General features: G+C 35.1%; 1 protein-coding gene across 1 annotated transcript; it reads right to left on the bottom strand.

Moving 5' to 3' along the window:
• Window positions 1-8,159: 8,159 nt before the first annotated feature.
• Window positions 8,160-16,599, bottom strand: LOC126375396 (uncharacterized). The gene is made up of 4 exons (XM_050022302.1): window positions 15,158-16,599; window positions 12,832-12,952; window positions 9,590-9,715; window positions 8,160-8,366 (listed from the first exon to the last, which is right to left on the bottom strand). The coding sequence occupies exons 1-4, from the start codon at window positions 16,246-16,248 to the stop codon at window positions 8,160-8,162; spliced, it is 1,545 nt and encodes a 514-aa protein (XP_049878259.1). The 5' UTR covers window positions 16,249-16,599.
• Between the last annotated feature and the right edge of the window lie 2,203 nt (window positions 16,600-18,802).

Here is an 18,802-nt window from a genome sequence, read left to right as displayed (position 1 = left end):
ATTGTCAGGAAGTGTCGTTGAGTTGATTTCTTTGTCAGGTTTCAGTTTAATTTTAGAAGTAATCTTAGTATTTAGGTCAGTGTTTTGATTGTTTTTTTACGTGTTTTGAGAAGGTGGTTCGTTGTATAATTACATATGGTCTCAGTTAGGTACCTATCTTTCCTTCAAAAGTCATAACGACATAAAATAACACCAAGCTTGTGTCCCCGAAAGGGTAGGCAGAGGTGTGTAGTAAAAGTTATAAATAATGTCAAAAACCATTCAGTAGTAGTTATTTCTACTCTTCAACAATTTACAAAGGAAAGGTTTAGTACGATCTACCCTGAACCGGTAGCTGCGGTGCGCGTATGAAAATTATTTCTCGTGTTTCTTGTTATTATCAGCATACTAACTTAACCAAAACCGACCCCGCCAGCGTGGTCGAGGATTCCCCTCATTTGGCGCTTACCGCTATTGACCCACTAGAGTCGATTAATTCTTTCAAATATTCTTCCTCTCAGACGACACCCTGAGCCGTGGTTCGCGACCAACTGGGCACCTTCAGGCCTGTTGTCTTAAATGAGAGCCCTCAGCGCTCCCCATTTGTCCGGCCAAGTAGTTAATGCCATCTGCGGTAAATCTACAATAAGTCACGTCAAAAATAGAAAGCTATTAGCCGACAGTAGTTCAAGCGACTATAAAAAGAAGGATGGCAAGTAAAGAGAGGCAATTTATCGAAAGCAAACACCTTCTGGATATGGCAGAGCAAATATATAACAATGTATGGGCCGGAATTATATTTGTTCAATAGGAAACCCGATTGGACACCCACTCGTCATGAGATTTTTATAGTTCACGTACTCATAACCTAACGTCATTTTTATTTATTTATGTAAGATACACCATCATATATACATAAAAATTACATGAATAAAATTCAAACACGAAAAGTTGAATTGCTAAACGCGTTCTTTTTTATTTGCTCCTATTCCAGCACAGTAGGAAAATTCTAGAAAACGAAAATCTATTTCAAGAAAATGTTTTGGGGGCTAAATAAGCCACTTTTGATGACTTTTGAAATGAAATGAAATGAAATGAAATTTATTCGCTCTAGAGCGGTACAAAAAATCTTAAATATACATTACATCAATAAAAGTCCATCACTCAACCACACAGCGTGCGAATATTAATATTAAATAATTTATAATTAAAGGAACATGCAATCTTTAATAAATGTCTCAAAAAAATAATAATAATAATAACAATAGATATTTCAAATACACAAAAAACAATTAACCTTAATTTAAATAAACGGGTGTGACTTTAAATTTAAATATTCTTTCACTGAATAAAAGGTATGGTGAATAAGAATTTTTTTTAATTTACTTTTAAATATTGGCAATGCTCCTTTATAGTAAATGGTAATGCATTATAAATTTTAATACACATACAATATACATTATTATTGGTTAGAGTTAAATTAGTTCTTGGCATATACGTATATATATAATAAGTTCTCATACCTATGTTTGATATGTTTCTATTATGAATTGAATTGCAAATCGTAAAATTGCCACTTAAGTATTTTCATATTTCAATTCATATTAACATCACTAATTTAAGAGGTTTAAGAGCCACGCTCTTGTCGGTGTAGCATTTTCCATTCTTGTCTTGTGAAGGAATTGGTCTTTGCAATTCATATTACGATTCATTATATGAATTTCCCATTTTGACAGTTTTCTATGGAAAGTCGTAAAATGGCCAACTTTAAGATGAATTGCAAACGTCAAATAGCTAAATTCTTAGAAGTTAGTCAAGAGAGGTCAAGAGCAACTTTTTCAATTCATCTTGTAAAACGCGGGAAAAATGTTTGTAAAAATATGAACAAATAATTTAATATTTTAATTATATGAACAAATTATTTAATTAAAAATATCGGCGGATTCAGGTTTGAAAAAGAACCCTATCTGCCTCGGCGTGGTATTTAGCAAAAATAGCAGAATTGCTTGAATAATGCTCGGCATTCAGGAAATGATTTGGATTTAGATGAATTGCTAAAGTGGCCATTTTAGCCCTACTGTAGGAAAATTCTAGAAAATAAAAATATATTTCAAGAAAATGTTCTGTTCTCGTTTTTCACAGGGTCCGCTTACCTAACCTGAAGATTTGACAGGTCCGGTTTTTACCATCCAACCCGCGAAGAGAAAACCAGCCCAATACAGGTTAGGTCACATACCTCCGAAAATGAATTTCTCCGGGATGTTGGTGTCATCACGATGTTTCCCTTCACCGTTGAGCACGTGGTAATCATTTATGAACCAAACATGAGTTCGAAAACAAATTACACGGTCATTGCTTTAGGCCTGTGCTGGATTCGAACCTGCGACCTCTAAGAGAAAGGCAAGCGTTCTACCAACTGGGCTACCACGGCTCTAAGAAAATGTTCTGCTCTGATTTACCAAAATTATTTCCAAGACTCTTACTGAGAAGTGTTTCCGAGTGACATCTCTGAATGGAGGCGTCCTATTGTTGAAGCCTTGAAGAGGGTTCTTGAAGCTAAACTTATCATCTTGGTTTACTTGCGAATACACTTAGTTCTATTATACTTCGTCGTGACGTCATTGCGTTGAGAGTCTAAGTTTGAGAAGAACAAGTGAATACAGGAAAGGAAGGGTTGCTTATGATCAGAGTTATGACAAGAATTTTTATTAATAATTTTAATTTTATTTGATTTTATATAATTTAATTGAATTTTAATTTATCTAATCTAATCTGATGTACTTATAATCATGGATATTAATCTGAAATAAAAAATTGAATTGAATTGAATTTCAAAATACTAATAGGTACTTACCTCATCGTAATCATAATACAGGTATTATTGAAAAATGTCATTGACCTATCTATTATTCGCGTTTTTCGATATTTTCCCAGTTTTTTTGACGTAGCTTATTGTATGTTTTTAGGAAATGAGAATACTATGGAAGGATAAAGAACGGGAATTTGATTGTTTATGGTATGAAAGGAGGATGGTTAATGAATGATACGTATGGCAGTTTTAAAAAGTAAGAAAGGGGAGTCGATGGTGCGGTGACGTTCGGAGTAGAGGATTTTGTTAAAATATAAGGAGTAAAGATATTTAAAATATCCCGTGTTATTTCTATATCCCACATGTATACATATAGGCTGGACAAGTGGAGAGCGCTGAGGGCTTTGATCCGGTTTTTTCCAGTCTTACTTGTAATGTTATTAACTGATCTTAGATCAAGGTGACGCATTCGTACTAACTACTCTTAAGGTGTTGATTCCTACGCAAGTGACAAAAAATATATTTTGTTTCTCTTCTGATAAATCCATTGACTTTTTCCATATTGTCAACAAATAGCAATATTGCTTTCTTAGATGAATCGCTTCAATGCGGCCTTTTTGATCCCCTGATAATTTGATATTAATAGCTTCACTCGTTCTTGAGAAAATGGTGTTGACTGACAAACGGACAACGAAATGATCCTATTATAGGTCTATCTTAAGGTAGGAAAATCTTAAAAGGTTGCAATCGTGAGGAAAATGTGTGAAATAAAAATCACTTTATCTCAATCTGTTATTTATTTAGGACGAAGAACTGTACATGACACGTTTTATATTGAATGAGTATTTCTATTAATATCTAATAACAGATTAAGAGCGGGCCGTATACAACTCCTTATGGGTAGCAAGATACCTATTTATTTACATACTTATTAAGCATTCATGTCCTTTTTAAATTTATTTAAGTACATTAAAACCATTACAGTCAATTAAAACTATTACAGTCATGAGAAATATCATGTACCTACCCACTTTAGAACCCTATCGCACTATCATATTTGACATTTAATGAGACTGTATTACGGTTTCATTTGTCTAAAAAGTTAATGTGACATGGCTTCAAAGTGTACATCTTAGTACTCGTGACCGTACATGGTTTGAATCATGCCGAATGATGATGATGATGGTAAAATTCATAAATAAGTTAAATAGAAAAAAATAAACGTTTTTGTCACCTTTGTCTTTATTAGTACTTAATCAGAATTTCATAATGTATCTTTGACCTAGGAAACTACTCAATTGGCCATGCTCGGTTTTTGTAAAAGTACAGAAAGCTGAAAACCATTTCGAGATAAATGAATTTGAAACAACTCCCTATATTTACTTTTTTTTATTTTTCAGTATTTTTGAAGATATTTTATTAAAATGATTGACCTTTATTTAACCTTTGTAACAAGATGTATAAAAATATGCCTTTGCCTGCTTACAAAAAGTTCATTTATGACAAGTGGTATTGATAGTTGACACAAGTTGTTGATGAGGTTATATTCAAATTATTCAACAAGCTATTCTGTTTCTGTCTGTATTCTTTATTGCGATGGCGACTAGAACAGCTAATTTCGAAAAAGCCGACTCTCGTAATTTACCGCGAGTGAACAACGTCATGATTTTAGAGTTTATGACCAACTCCAGCAACCACAATATTTCGGAGATCAGAGGAGCGAAAGCTCTTATGTAAGTGTTATAATTATACCTAGTTGCTCATAAAAATACATACATAATTGTGATTGGCGAGATGGACTGAATTGGACTGACAATCACTGACAGTTCAGTATTGAACTGACAGTATTGATATTGACGCTTTTTTTTGTAGGCAAAGGCATTTTTTAATTCTTGCTTTAGTGACGTCACCAAGGGTGAAATTTTAAGTGTTTCTAAAAAATAGATAGGATTGATAAAACACAAAAATATCGAAATTGGTTCCTTAAAATGGACTATATTTTCAAAATAAATTATAAAACAAATACATAAAAAAATCGTAGCATGGCCAATTATACTAAAAATCATTCAAAAATCTGTCTAAATTATTTAATTCAATTTGTCTGAGTTTTGAGTCCAAGCATATTATTTTTTTTGTTTTCGATTATTATTCAAATCAGTGGTTTGTAAAGTCTGCGTATATAATAATTATACAATTGAAGTAAGTAATAGAAACAACTTAAATTAGGAACAACTTTTATTGTTATTTGTTCAAAATATTAAGCTTTCATATCTTTTACTATTTACAGAAATACTTACCAAACGAATTCTTACAGATACGAACAATGATGTGCAGGTACTTAAATCTGGGGCAAATTCTATTTTCTATTATCTTTAGCAAACTATCACTAAGTAGATAATAAAGGTTAGCAAAAAATGTATATGAACAGAGATAATAAGATCGTTTTTATTAAAGTAGATCGTTGAATATTATTACCCGCTTAGTCGCTACCACGTCCCTACTATCAAGAGATAATAAATAAATTCACTTCTCACCAAAAAATCTAAACACTTCACTTTATATTTTGTAAAGATATTGTACATGGGCATTAATTCATAATGCTGCTGTTCCAATAATTTTATTAAACTTGTGTTCTGTCGCACCCCAGACACTTCATACAAACAACCTCATTTTACACAGACACTACACATTGACATTATCGTACACGCGCACTTGTGTCTCTGACGTCTGACGCCATACGATTCAAGTCTAAACAATGTTCGAGGAAGGGGTGAGGTAAACCTAGCTCAGACGCTGGTGGGGAGCGGAGAGTTGCCGTTCTATACGTAGTATTATTCCTTATTCTATGGTTCTGTTAAAATTGTGAAGTTTTTCGACTTTTTTGATGAGAAGAAATAATAGTAATTTGGTGGAAGTTCATGAAAAGTTGAGACAGCAGACACACCTTTAACCTAATCAACTTTACCCAACAACAATACGATACATTGTTTTAAGTTTACGCGGTTATTATCATAATTAAAACACATAAAAACGGGTTCTTACCGCGTTTAAAGCAGGGATATGAAACTCCCGATATTTCGACACTGTTGCAAGTGCCATGATCACGGGAATATTGGGAGTCTCATATCCCTGCTTTAAACGCAGTAAGAACCCGTTATTATGTGTTTTAATACAATACATTATTGGCTAGAGGAAGAAGCATATTTAAGTTCCTTGGTAGTTAAAAACTTACGACATTCTGCCAGATTATATTATTTACAGCAACTTTTGTTATATACTTACATATTTACATCACAAACATCTTAAACGTACAGGAGTATAGCAAAAGAGGCGTGGTAAGTAGGTAAGATTTAACTCTTGCAACTAAAGGAACAGCAAATTAACCATCTTACCAACAATCAAGGAAAATCGCATTGTAATAAGTAATAGTTTCCCAAGAACTGTTCACATAAACACTCCCACGTGTACTGCTGAATAATGTAATTATAGCTTGTAATTTCACAGGAAACCGAGTTACTTTAATTAAAGCGTATACATGTATGTGTGACATAGAAGTATAATGAGTAAGTAAGTACAATAATACACTTCTCAAGTAGTATAATGTACTACTTACTTCCAAAAAAAACAAAACACTTCGCAAGTAGTAATGTTTCGTTATGATTATTTATAATACGTGTCATTTTACAATGAGTATTATAGTGGTATCGTAAAGTTTTTAATTCTTATGTCTTCGAAATTCGAATTTTAATTCTAATTTAACTCGTGTTTTGTTGATCAAAACTTCGAAAGTGTCTCGATTTTTTTTCATGTGAAGTATTTTATACTAAAGTATTTAATACCGAAGCTCTAAGAAAAGAGTAGCCAGATTTATACTAAAAAATATATCAAAGTGACTATCGTAATCGTGGGTAACAAAATAGCACGTATTTGTCATTCTTGTCCACATTATGAACTCAATAGGCAAAGGTCGAATAATAAAGGCATTAAAATACAACGCAAAAAATACTTTATATACTACTATATAGCACAAGAATTACCTCATTGGCATAGACAAACCATCACAACAGCATAATCACAGAATAATTGTAAATAACGTACAACACGATGTATTATTACGTATCGCCACTGGACATTTATACAGGGTGTTAGTGACATCGTAACGAAAACTTTGAGGGCTGATTTAGACCATGATTCTGAGTTGATATCAAGTGGAATTTTCTGTCGCAAAAGTAAAGAACTGCAAATAATTAATAAAAACACTAAAATTTTCATGTATTCATAACGGTGTCACTTAACACGCAAACCTACTTGTATGGCTATCTGTATGTACTTGTACAGGTGTAAGCGACGGAAAATTCCACTTGATATCAACTCAGAATCATAGTCTGAATCCTCCGCCTTAGTATTCGTTACGATATCAATAGCAACCTGTATAATATAAGTAAATTGAAAATAAATTATGTTTCGATCTTGTGAAAGAATAAACCAAAGATTCTTTATTCTTTATTTAAGTATTTATACTTATAATGCAAGTAAAAATATCTATCTACATACGTTATTATACAGATTTTTACCCAATTAATATTGAAGAATAGTTGCCCATATAAAAGTACGATATCTAGGTTTTTAACAGACTTCAGCATGCTGCCATTTATTCTTTTTCTATCGTGGGGTTATTAGGTGGATTACCTACCAACCTCGTCAACCCTGATGTCGGGACTATTATTAAGCCGCCAAAAGTGGCATGTCTCGTGTATTGACTAAGTACTTACATCAGTAAGTACGGGTATTTGTTTATTTTGAATGATTGAATTTAATATAAATGTGTCAACAAAATATGTAAAGCACATAAAACATTCGTGGACGGTATTAGTAAGTAAGTAGGATTTCGAGAAGTCCGGGATAGTCCAAGAATTTTGCGTCTGGTCCAGAATTTCTTTACTGTCTCGAAATTTCCGAAAACAGCTTCTATTTTTGATGGGTAGATGGCGAAGAAACTAACAATATTAAAACATGATACAGAAGGACTTCATATGACTGTGGTATAGGTATTTAAAAACTTTGTGCAATTCATAAAACAAAAGATGGCGTCTCTCAAGCCCCGTCCTAATCAAAACTTCGTTTTAGTAACCACATTCGATAAAAAATCTATAGGTGTTATGCGCTAATTTGCTCATCTCCTTTTCATATATAGATTTTCACTAAAATCACCATTCATATTGGTGCTGATTCGAGCAGAGACCATATAATTTTAAGTTATACCTGTCATTTTTTATCCGCCGAAAAGGAAAGGGACGGATGATCCCTAAATAAATGAAGATATATTTTCCTACACAACCTGCAATACTTACAAGTCGTAATAAAAATCAGGTCAACTTTTGAAGCCGAAGTTGATTTTGCACTGGCCTCGGTCGGGATACATGAGTTTGAAGGATTCTATGATATCGGCATAGTGCTTCGCGTTGCTTCGCCTAGCTCGGTGGTAGAAGAGACGGTTGGTGTTGGTGCGCGCCGCGTGACAGAGGAACCCGCCGTCCAGAATAACCATCCTGTAGCCTTGAAGACACAGCTCTAGCATCTAAGACAAGGTGAAATCCTGGATAATATGATCTAAGTCTTTCAAACGCCTCAAAAATAATAATAATGTTCGGACAATGTCAAGAACTATTAATGAATTTGCTTGGTTGTAACTGTTATGATCAGCATTTCTTAAAGAAGATTATATAGGCTAAACATTATATCTAGGCAAAACCAAAGCGAATCGCTATTGATTTGTAACAGATGTAAAAACAGATATAAATTATGACAAAAATGTAATATTGATAAGGAATTGAGTTTTGAATTTACCAGCAATAGAAAAAGCGCGACAAATAAATCAGCAAAAAATTGGTACGCATTAACAAAAAAACAACATAAAAGCTAATTTGTTTATTACATTTAAATACAAGAAATAGAATAGGAAACATTACCGAAAACATCACAGACTAGATATATAGACTTCACTTAAAATCACATTGAAAAATTAAAGCGCTCCCAGGGTTCGATTCTAGGAAATTTTTTATTTGCTCTTAACTTTACTTGTGGTTTTGTTTGCAACTTGCTTATGTGATGTGTGATTCTTGTACTCATCTTCAAACACCCTTTTGACGTACAAATTAAGGTAGCATTTGGACCAGTCTTTTTCCCAGGGTATTCTTCTAACGTAAGATTGGTATTTATATCGAAATCTGACATAGTTCGCGAAGTAGGCGATGTAGTTAGATTTTATAGCGAAACGAAAACGCACATTGTTCCGTCTGATGCCGGGAGGGCAACTTGAATGTACTAGGAAACCACCATCGAGTATGAAGAAGTCATAGCCTATTAGGCACATCTCAAGAGCCTGAGGAAAGCAAAATAAAGATAAGCTGAATAAAAAAAGAAAAATGAAAATCTACTACTACTTATCTAAAATGTAGATCTCAGAGGACATTATGATCAAAAATCTAAGTAAAAGCCGTGTTGAGAAGTGAATGACCAACCTCAACAACCCTGGTGTCACGGTTATTGAACCTCTATGACCTGGCATTACATCAGTATGATTTGATGATTTGGTGTTATGCCACTGAAGGTACCCATATGTAACTGAGACCAAAAATGGCAGAAATTGACTGAGTATGGAAAGACAAGAAAACAGGCAGCGACTGGAAACATTGAAGATATGATGAAGAACTAACTAACGAAGAAGTTCTATAAAGCATAAGTAAGGGCCACAATAACCTAAGAATTATTAAAAAAAAAAACAGAAGAGTATTTTCCTACCTGCGTCATTTTGTCTTGAAGTCCTTCCCAAGTAAGGCTTTCGCTGTACCATGGCTCTCTATTAGTACCAAAATATAGTGGCTCCCATCTGTGATACGGATATTCTCTACGAGCTATGAGCATCGGCTGAAAAAAAAAAGTTACTTACATACCAAAATTATCTTTCATTAATACACAATACTTACGCTCGTAAATCTATAATGCAGTAAATTAGTAATATTATCTCCCTAGCGTTATCCTAAATATTTAAATCTAAACCAGTAAAATATTCAATATATTAATAAAATATTCTAGAAAAGTTGTCATCACTGGCCGGTTTTAAAAAAATAACTTGGAAGAAGAAAAAAGAAGCTCGGCGTGATTTTTTTTTTTTGTTTGATAGAGATTTGGATACGTAAAATACGTGAATGTAATTTTGCCTGTTGTAGAATTATAAAATTGTATTGTATGCTGGTAAACGGAAAGTCCTAGTAAAAAAAACAAGGCGTTTAATTGTAACTACATTAAGAGGAGAAATGACAATGGGCACTTTTGTATGAAACTTGGTCCAAGAACCTCCACTGATGAGACTTATATGTAATGAAAGCTTATGCTTTCCCTATGATTCTGGCAAAGTCCTATCAGATTCTGTCCCGGGGTTCTTTTTTTACGGCCATGTTTGTCCTGGCTAAAAATGTGATAAAATACAGTGGGAGCTAAAATCGACTCAAGATGTGTTGCTGGATAACTAAGTCTACATAAATAATTATGTATCATATTGTATATCATTTTAAAGAGGATCTTTTCCAGAATCCGAAACATAAAAAAAAAACAAAAAAAAATCTTTTTGTAAGCGAATTATAGTCAATTTATATCTGCAGCGCCATTGTTTCTCGGTAGCTAAGTTCAAGTTTCATGCCTTTTACCCCTTCCAAAAGTATCTTACCGATTTTTTTTATATTGCTTCCGGAATTTGATCTGAGTGATAATAACAAGAAAAATAAATAAACACCTCTCCGATAGAGACCGGCTAAGCTATTGCCTATTGCAAGAAATCGTCATCATTAGCAAGTCATTACGGTATTGCATATTACGTATAAGCTTATCAGGAACTTGGAACTTGGTCCAAGAACCTCCACTGGTGAGACTTGCATGTAATGATAGCTTATACTTGTCCTATGATTCTGGCAAAGTTCTATCAAACACTGTCCTAGGGTTTTTTTACGGCCATGTTTGTCCTGAGTGTACAGTAGTGGACTGCAAAATCACCTCAGGATTTGTTGTCGATAAACTATTTAACTAAGGCTATATACATAATTATATATCATAATGTATATCAATTTTAAAGGGGAAGGTTATCAGAATCTGAAACACAAATAAAAAAATGCATTAAGTAAGTATGTAAACGACTTTTAGCCAACTCACGCCCGTAGCACCATTTTTCTCAGCAGCTACGTACGAGTTTCGCGCCTTCCAACCTTTCCAAAGAAGGCCAATCATTTTTTCCTTCTTCTGATATTGCATTCTTAACCTGACAAGACTAAGTGACAACAACAAGAAATAAAATAGATACCATTCCGATAGAGGCCGCGTAAGCTATGGACCTATTGCAAGATAACGTACTCAAAGGCTAGTCATTATAATCCAACAGACGTAACATGATTAGAATGCGGGAGGACGCAAATGTAGTATGTTTTCTTTCACCACAATCTTGTTTTATTAATCCAGGCTTATATCTTGTCTTATAAACAATGCCGAATGGTACAACAAACGTATCGTAAACGTAAGGTTGCCTGGTAGTAATTGCTACCTTGGCAATAAAGCCGCCTTTTGCACCAGTTATTGCCTGAACTTGTTTAATGTGTTTCTTTTGTATACAATAGAGTCATTGTATTGCATCTTGATTAGAATGACTTATTTCTTGTTTCTCTCGTACTAAGCTGTATAGTTGTATAGTTGTATTGCTGTTAGTGTTAAAGAGACACATATTTCGTCTCTTTCGCATAAGGCGATGTACTACATTTCCGTCCCGCCGCATTCTAATCATGTTACGTCTGTTGGATTATAATGACTAGCCTTTGAGTACGTTATCTTGCAATAGGTCCATAGCTTACGCGGCCTCTATCGGAATGGTATCTATTTTTTTTTTTTCTTTGTTGTCACTTGTCAGGTTAAGAATGTAATATCAGAAGAAGGAAAAAATGATTGGGCTTCTTTGGAAAGGTTGGAAGGCGCGAAACTCGTACGTAGCTGCTGAGAAAAATGGTGCTACGGACGTGAGTTGGCTAAAAGTCGTTTACATAATGCATTTTTTTTTATTTGTGTTTCTGATTCTGATAACCTTTCCCTTTAAAATTGATATACATTATGATATATAATTATGTATATAGACTTAGTTAAATAGTTTTTCGACAACAAATCCTGAGGTGATTTTGCAGTCCACTACTGTACACTCAGGACAAACATGGCCGTAAAAAAACCCTAGGACAGAGTTTGATAGAACTTTGCCAGAATCATAGGACAAGTATAAGCTATCATTACATGCAAGTCTCACCAGTGGAGGTTCTTGGACCAAGTTCCAAGTTGCTGATAAGCTTATAATATGCAATACCGTAATGACTTGCTAATGATGACGATTTCTTGCAATAGGCAATAGCTTAGCCGGTCTCTATCGGAGAGGTGTTTATTTATTTTTCTTGTTATTATCACTCAGATCAAATTCCGGAAGCAATATAAAAAAATCGGTAAGATACTTTTGGAAGGGGTAAAAGGCATGAAACTTGAACTTAGCTACCGAGAAACAATGGCGCTGCAGATATAAATTGACTATAATTCGCTTACAAAAAGATTTTTTTTTTTGTTTTTTTTTTTATGTTTCGGATTCTGGAAAAGATCCTCTTTAAAATGATATACAATATGATACATAATTATTTATGTAGACTTTGTTATCCAGCAACAAATCTTGAGCCGATTTTAGCTCCCACTGTATTTTATCACATTTTTAGCCAGGACAAACATGGCCGTAAAAAAAGAACCCCGGGACAGAATCTGATAGTACTTTGCCAGATTCATAGGGAAAGCATAAGCTTTCATTACATATAAGTCTCATCAGTGGAGGTTCTTGGACCAGATTCGCCCATTCTCCTTTATATTGTATAAACCTGTCAAAGGTGAGTTTTATTATACCCGATATTATTAGCAGCTGAGCATTCTGTTTTTTCTTTACTCTGTATGTTAATGTGATATGGAGTTAACGTGCTTACCTGAACACCTGCAGGCGACGGCCTCCTCAACCATGTTTGCATACCAGGAAACCTCTGACAATGCATGCAGATTTTCTGATGAAAGTACATCGCACGATTCTCTGCTATCATATTCACCAACCTGCATTAACAAGTATTATATTAGGATGATAGACAGAGATGTTACTGTGGTCAAGTGACATACTGGCTTGCTTCTCAATCTACGAGCGCCGACCTTCTATCCCGCGGAAGGAACACCAGCCCGATACAGGTTAGGTCACATTACTCCGAAAATGCATGTTTTGGGAATATGGGTTTCCTCACAATGTTTTCCTTCACCGCTGAGCACGTGATAATCATTTATGATCCAAACATGAATTCGAAAATAAATTCGACACGGTACCAGACTTGTGCCAAGGAATTAATCTTAAGTGCAGGTTTCACTAACGAAGTCGACCTTTATAGACGGCGATACGGTTTTGACCAATCATCACGTCATTCTAACAGAAAGCTCGGTGAGGTTTGTGTTCTCAGTTTATCTTACTGACTATTATATATTATCTGACCTAATTGGGATATAGTCGTGACCTTATGGTATGTTATGTTTAATAACAGAGTCAACCCCATCAATGGTCTTTCATTAGCCTATAATGGAATAGTGTGGTTGCACTGGTAGTAGCGTCCTATCTCCCAGATTATGAAACTAATAACTTGGTTTAATAGCTTGTCAAATAATGAAATTCACGTATAGATATTTTACACAGTTACAATTGGCTTGACAATTTTCGGATAGTTATTTTAAAAAGCATTTTTTTTCCTCGAAAAGCTTTATGTACCTAGTAGAAAAAAAAATTCTTTAATTTCAAATTTGTGTGCGAAAGCGTGACACGTGACATTTTGCCCAGTGAAGTCACATTTCAATAAACAAAGAAACTGTCAGACAGTATAACTTGAAACCTGACGATAGTTTTTGTTTATTTTGTGACATGTGACGTCACTCGAAGTTCAATCATGGCCGCCCGTATTTCGTGTCTTGTAATACACAGATAAAAAATTGCATTCTTATTTTGTAAAAATAAAATATTTAAAATGATCTTAATAAATAGAAACGATTGGATAATTTTCGTTAAATAAAAAACTACAATATCCGATATATTTTATTGTCACAACTGTTAAGTAGACAATTAAAGAAAGAGAAAGCCTAGGTGAAAATAACGCCATCAAAAGGATGTTTTAAAGAAGGACGGGTCAAGAGCACCACTACACCAGCAAGCACGATTTTTTTTTTTAGTGGGAGTGTAAGAAACGATAGTGGTGTGTCCGGATCTCTCTGCTTACCTCAATGGGAATAAACGTGATTTTACGTAAGAAACAGGTTACAAGGGAAACCGGGTACAAAGAAACTCAACTAAAATGTAAATATAAATATTAGCAGTAAGTAAATATTTTCCAATACGTTAAATGATGATGCATTCGATAACAAATTGTTCTATATTTTATAGTTCCAGATGCAATAAAAGAGTACATAAACTCTTCATATCATAACTCATTTTATCGATGTACCAAACTCATAAAATAAAATTGATCACGGCATAAAATTTAAAGCACTCTTGACAGGAAAATGTACTGCAAAGGAAACCATGTAAACGCTATTTCTCGACGAAATTGGAAATAAAGTGCATCAGCAATACAATTTCGATACATCCTTTTCATACACGAAGCGAAAGTATTGCTAAAACTCGAACAATAGAAAAGACGTTGAAAATTTTTCAAGCTTGGTGATCATCTCCCTAACATTATCCCGTTTTCCACCGGGTCCGCTTACCTAACCCGAAGATTTGACAGGTCCGGTTTTTCACAGAAGGGTAAACCAGCCCAATACAGGTTAGGTCCTACGTTAGGTCACATACCTCCGAAAATACATGTTTCGTGAATGTGAGTTTCCTCACGATGTTTTCCTTCACCGCTGAGCACGTGATTTGTGTTTGTGATCCAAACATGAATTCGAAAACAAATACGACAATCATTGGTTTAGGACTGTCCTGGATTCGAACCTGCGAACTCAAAGTGAGAGGCAAGCGTTCTACCAAAATGGGCTACCACGGTTCTCATTTTTCATATTTGGTAACTTAGCGATAAAATTGAAGAGAATCTGATGAAGCTCCGTAGCATCCACCACCACCAAAATCACCTATAAGTATATCAAACATGTGTAGAAAAATACATCCGCACCTAAGTGTATACCATAAGCTCACAACAAAGAGTAACACAACAAAAAGGTATACCGTTTAAAACTATTGTGTCTACAAATAGAGGATTAAGTACAAAGCACTATTTATCAACTCACGTCTCTTTGTCGTGTGGAATGTGCTCTCCTTTTTGAACTTCAAACACGGGAACAACAAAGACGGTGTTAGGGATTATACACCCCTTATCACGTTTCCTGGCGCCTATAAGCTTCCGCAGCATCTTCGTAAATTTCACAGCCAATCCACTACTTGGCACCATTTCTATATCAGACACCAAAAAATAATTTGTGCGCGAGGCGTTCCTCGCTGAATTTCTACCAACGTTAATTGGATAAATAAAATTTATTAAGCGCCTAAATGTGGCAAGATCGAATGTGTCCAGCCCGGAACAGTCTTTAAACGACAAGTATGGCGCAGACGTCCTCCTCTTCACTTTACTTCCCATCATCCGCTTCATTTTATTATTTATCGATTTCTGAATATACTCAGCCCTGGTTTCATTCGTCAGTTTTTTATAATTCTCCATTTTTCTCTTCATTGCTTCTTCCACTGTTTCATTTGGAGAAGGTGTGGAAAATACTGGAATATACACAGGGTCTCTGCCCAGTCTCGGTGGGAACTTTTTATGATAAAATAAATGTAGAGATACTTTTGCCATACTTGAATAACAATGACATAGATGATCCATTATCTGCATTGTGATATCCAAATCGTAATCTGGCACGAAAACTGAGAGGCTTATTGGTCCATCCCAGTACCTTGCTATTTCTACAATGTGGTATATAAATTCTGGGGTCGCTTGCGTTACATATGTCACTGTGTCGTATTTACTAACATTTTCATACGCCGTACCTCTGATTGCATTGTAGATGACTTTGAAAGGTCCTTTAATCCCTCCTTCTGGGGACGGATGTACTTGTAAAGAGCCCCAATTGAAGGCATATGGTAGGCCATAGTTGAACTGGCAGTAGCTAATATTTTCATTAGGCTGCAAGTCTTTGAGAAATGCGCCTGGTTTGTAGTCAAAGTCACCGATGATGTGGTGTGTGGAGGAGTGGTCTTGATGTCTGAGGGCGTATAGCTGGAGGATGATGGTGAGGCCGAAGATCAGAGAGGCTATGAGGAAGGCTGTCGAGTGTCTTCTGGTCAGCCGGTAGGAGTACGTCACGAATATCCGCAAGCATATCATGCTGTCTCATTGTCCCTGAAGCTATTGGTATTCTCTCACTTTGCAACTGTGCTCATGACTCTTCAGGAATAGGAACCGGCCTACAACGAAACATTTGTCAAGTCTTCGTTGTTACCCCTTATCATCCTCAAATAGGTAGGTAGGTACGTTAAGTTTTACTATTGCAAACCAAGACAGTAAATAATGTCAATGTCAAACAGTTGTGGGCCTTTAGAGGATGACAAATCTTCAGAATGATATGAACAATGTTAAACAATTTGTAAATAACACGAATTTACCAACAAAACTGTGTTAATTTACAAACATTGCATAGAAAAACGTAACTAATGTACCAACAACAAACACAGAATATGACAGTGACACCAAACGGATTTGACACCACAATTTCTTATTTCCACTCGATATAAATTTACAAAATGTTATTTGGATAATTCAGTCGACCATTTGAATGAATAATATTGCATAAAACAGTTTTTCGACAAATATTCACTTCAATTTCACATTTCAGATAGAGGTTATTTTGACAGCTGCGCGCGCAAGCCTAAAGACTTGCGCAGAACACACAGAAAATCAATATAAGTAGGCCTGACAGGAATGTCAAAGAATAATAAATACTTTTTGGTGTTATATTTGTGGTATACTATGTGGTTAGCCATGTAATAAACATACTTACATAAAATCTCGCGTGTCATTCCTAATGGGGTGGACAGAGCCACATTTAAACAAAAGGTTAAGAAAAATAATTCGTAGTCCTAGATAGAAATCGTTAGATTAATGTAGTAGGTAAACTAATTTAAGGGACTTTTTATGAAAGACTTCTGCTGTGTAATACAAAAAGTATACTTAATATAATTAGTTCTTTATGTACCACTCTTGAATGAATACATTTCACTTCGTTTAAAAGCTATAGGCCGGTAACCTTTTTTTCGCTACAAGGTGGACCGACGATCTGGTGAAGGTCACGGGAAGCCGCTGGATGCGGGCAGCGCAGGACCGATCGTCGTGGAGATCCTTGGGGGAGGCCTATGCCCAGCAGTGGGCGTCGTACGGCTGATGAACCTTTTTTACCTAACTTATTATGAAGCTTATTATTCTTTATTAAAATAAAGAGTAGCAACATCATTCTATACATAATGTGATGAATCACATTTATATTTGAAAATATTATCTAAGCAACAATTAGTTTTATATATGCTTCTGCGATTACATTACATTTTTGGATAATTATGAACCCCAGCAATGAGAAAATGTGTAATGATCACGTGAAAAGTGAACAACGCCATCTATCGTGTGTTTCGGGAACGCCGATTGGAAAGTCCCTCGGCCGTAAGCCGCTAAGCAGAAAGGAACGCACGCGCACTCGCACTTGCGCCTCGTAAATGCCTTTTTGAAATATTACCTTCGAATGTGATTTTTGTATATAATATAATAAATATAAATAAAATATATGTAAATAAAATAAAATAAAATTGTTAACAAAACCTAGTTTCGGTCTAACAGAAAGCTCGGAGAGGTTACGTAATTACCTACTTACTTAATTCATCTTGCGATGAATGTACCTCTGACGTGTCGTGGACTTATGTAGTTTCGACACACCCCGGACACTTCATACAAACAACCTCCTTTAACACAGACAATACACATTCACATTATCGTACACGCGCATCTGTGTGTGTGACGTCTGACACCATACGGCTTAAGTATAAACTATGTTCGGGGGGGGGGGGGGGGGGGGGGGGTAATCCTTTCTCAGAAGCTGGTGGGGAGCTAAGAGTTGCCGTTCTATACGTAGTATTATTCCTTATTCTAAGGTTTCGATCCAGGTAAAAAAATGTAGTCTCAATTTTTACTCGCATTGATATTAATTGAAGAACTCGATGTTTTGTAGAAGAAAATCTTAAAGTAGAAGAGGTTACAAGGTTTTCAAGAGATACTCCCTGAATTTATAGCGCAATACGAAACGGAATTAAGTTGGTAAAAACATTGTGAAAATTCACACAACACTAAATTTTAGTCGCTTCACTTCATTAGCAATTCAAATGCTAGCGCTCTACAATAAAATGACAATTTAATTCTCTGAAAACTGAATATATTTTTCCGAATGAAAGCAAAAAAAATCAAATCATTTATTCGCAAACACATATACATACATGTCACGAAAATCATCTTTGTGATCCCCAGTTTCGTCAGGACGTTACAGGCTGATCATTTAATTCCCAGCAGAGTTTAGCCTATGATAGATAGATAGATAAAATCTTTATTTACGTTTAAGACTTTACATTAACATCCATTCATGTCATCCATCTATAACCATATGACATCCATTTGATATGATATGTCCATCTATGTCGTCCATTTGCTATGTACATTTTGTCGTCAGATATTTTCACCTACGACACTCAAACGACAGGCGTTTCCAGGAATCGTGACGTCTGACGCCCATACGATTGAAGACAAAGTAAGATCCATGAGGGGGTTCAACCTCATTTTACACAGATACTACACATTGACGTTATCGTACACGCGCAACTGTGTCTGTGAGGTCTGACACCAT

The sequence above is a fragment of the Pectinophora gossypiella genome, chromosome 19 (genome assembly GCF_024362695.1).
Source record: "Pectinophora gossypiella chromosome 19, ilPecGoss1.1, whole genome shotgun sequence".
Lineage (NCBI taxonomy): Eukaryota > Metazoa > Arthropoda > Insecta > Lepidoptera > Gelechiidae > Pectinophora > Pectinophora gossypiella.
This window is presented reverse-complemented; position numbering and strand designations above follow the sequence as displayed.

Excerpts from the sequence above, each read along its gene's own strand:
- LOC126375396 (XM_050022302.1), bottom strand. The coding sequence starts at position 16,248 with ATGATATGCTTGCGGATATTCGTGACGTACTCCTACCGGCTGACCAGA. Across the intron at positions 9,716-12,831 it reads CGTCGCCTGCAGGTGTTCAG|CCGATGCTCATAGCTCGTAG; the intron begins GTAAGCACGTTA and ends TTTTTTTTTCAG. Across the intron at positions 8,367-9,589 it reads TTCAAGACAAAATGACGCAG|ATGCTAGAGCTGTGTCTTCA; the intron begins GTAGGAAAATAC and ends ACCTTGTCTTAG.